Genomic DNA, 1640 nt, shown 5'->3' with positions numbered 1-1640 from the left:
ATTCTTTGAAGCTTACCCATCCAATGCAGGAGTATGTCTAGGAGTTTTCTCTCCAAATGTGCGGGAGGTCGCACCACACACGTCTTCATCGCTTGTGCCACTTTAACCTTGCACCCGTTCCATATGACGTCCATATCACCTCCACTGACTCGTCCGTAAAACCAAGGCAGCAGAACACATGTGTGGCGCCAAAATAGACCGTCAACCCGTCCCCTTACTAGTTTCAGCAGTGTGGTAGCAACGCTACACAACGCTATAGAGTCTGCTAGGCTAAAACATTTGCCTAGGGGTCGGGATGGTAAACTGGGTCTTATCTCTTGCCCGTTTACACACCATTTCACAAACGCTACAACACTTACAGAGTCGGGATGGTTAACTGAGTCTCATGTCCTGCTCGTCCATGATCGTCTTCCCTCAGCTTTAGCTCGATTGTTACATTACCGGCTCAGAAGAAAAACCTCTTGAAGTTAAATTTAAATAATTTAAAAATATACAAACACCGTCCACCTTGATAGGATCAGATTCCTTCAATTTCCAGTGGAAGCACGGCCAGTTTGTGGATGGGACGCTGAATTGTGCCCGTCTTGGTGCCACGTCTGCGATGCGCACCTTGCCGTTGCGACGACGCGCCCTAGTACCCACTGCTGCGGTGGCACGTTGTCCTCGTGGACGAGAACGAGGTCGTTGAGCTGCATTTTGCGTTTGCGTTGCGCTCCTGAAAGCCCGTCAGGTATACGTTGGACCACTGTCGCCAGAACTGTTGCTGGAGCCAGCAAACAAGTTGCCATCTCTCGCAACAACGAACTGGATCCACTGGCACCTATTAGTAGATGCGCTGGGGTTAGTGCCTCCCCGCCGTTAGGATCTTGGCTCAGAAGTACTAGGGGGCGAGAGTTTAGGATGGCCAACACTGTTGCTAACTCCTCTGCTGTGCGTAGCGCTTTGCCGGTTACCCGAACGATGTGGTGTTTGGCGGACTTCACCGCGGCTTCCCATAATCCGCCGAAGTGCGGCGCCCGCGGTGGTATAAAGATGAAGCTGCACCCTTCGTCTGCTGCGAATCTCTTCAGTTCTGGACCCATTTCCAGAAACGCCTCCTTCAATTCGCGCAGCTTGCGATCGGCGCCGACGAAATTGTTGGCGTTTTTGCTGAATATCTTCGTCGGGATTCCTCGGCGTCCAATGAACCATTTTAGGKCGAAAATAAATGAATTAGAAGATAGGGCCGAAACTAATTCTAAATGTACTGCTTTGGAAGTAAAGCAAACGAAAACAGCAATATAAGTTTTCACGGGTGTTCGACCGCGTATTTTCAAAGTTGTGTATATCGGACCACAAAAATCTACGCCACATATAAGAAAGGGCCGTAGTGCTCGAAGTCTTTCGACTGGMAAATTTCCCATTATTTGGTTTTGCAACTTCGGCTTGTAATTAAAACAATGTCTACAGTTTCTTACGGTTCTACTGCAGGCTTCTCGGGCATTAATTAACCATATGCGTTCTCGAAGAGGCGCAACCAACGCTTTWGCCCCAGCGTGGTGATTTCGAATATGCAGAAACCGTAAATACGTTATAACGAAGTGCGAACTTTTATTTAATAAAAGCGGAAATTTGACATCGTATGGGAAAGGTGCATTTAA

At 48.3% G+C, this 1640-nt stretch overlaps 1 protein-coding gene across 1 annotated transcript; it reads right to left on the bottom strand.

The window, feature by feature from the left end:
- Positions 1 to 527: 527 nt before the first annotated feature.
- Positions 528 to 1403, bottom strand: LOC108978630. The gene has a single exon (XM_018949005.1). The coding sequence runs from the start codon at positions 1401 to 1403 to the stop codon at positions 528 to 530; it is 876 nt and encodes a 291-aa protein (XP_018804550.1).
- Positions 1404 to 1640: the final 237 nt, after the last annotated feature.

Source organism: Bactrocera latifrons, unplaced genomic scaffold, assembly GCF_001853355.1.
Source record: "Bactrocera latifrons isolate USDA-ARS-PBARC rearing strain unplaced genomic scaffold, ASM185335v1 scaffold_1240, whole genome shotgun sequence".
Taxonomy (NCBI): Eukaryota; Metazoa; Arthropoda; class Insecta; order Diptera; family Tephritidae; genus Bactrocera; species Bactrocera latifrons.
Note: the sequence above shows the minus strand (reverse complement) of the source record. Positions and strands in the feature narration are given on the sequence as shown.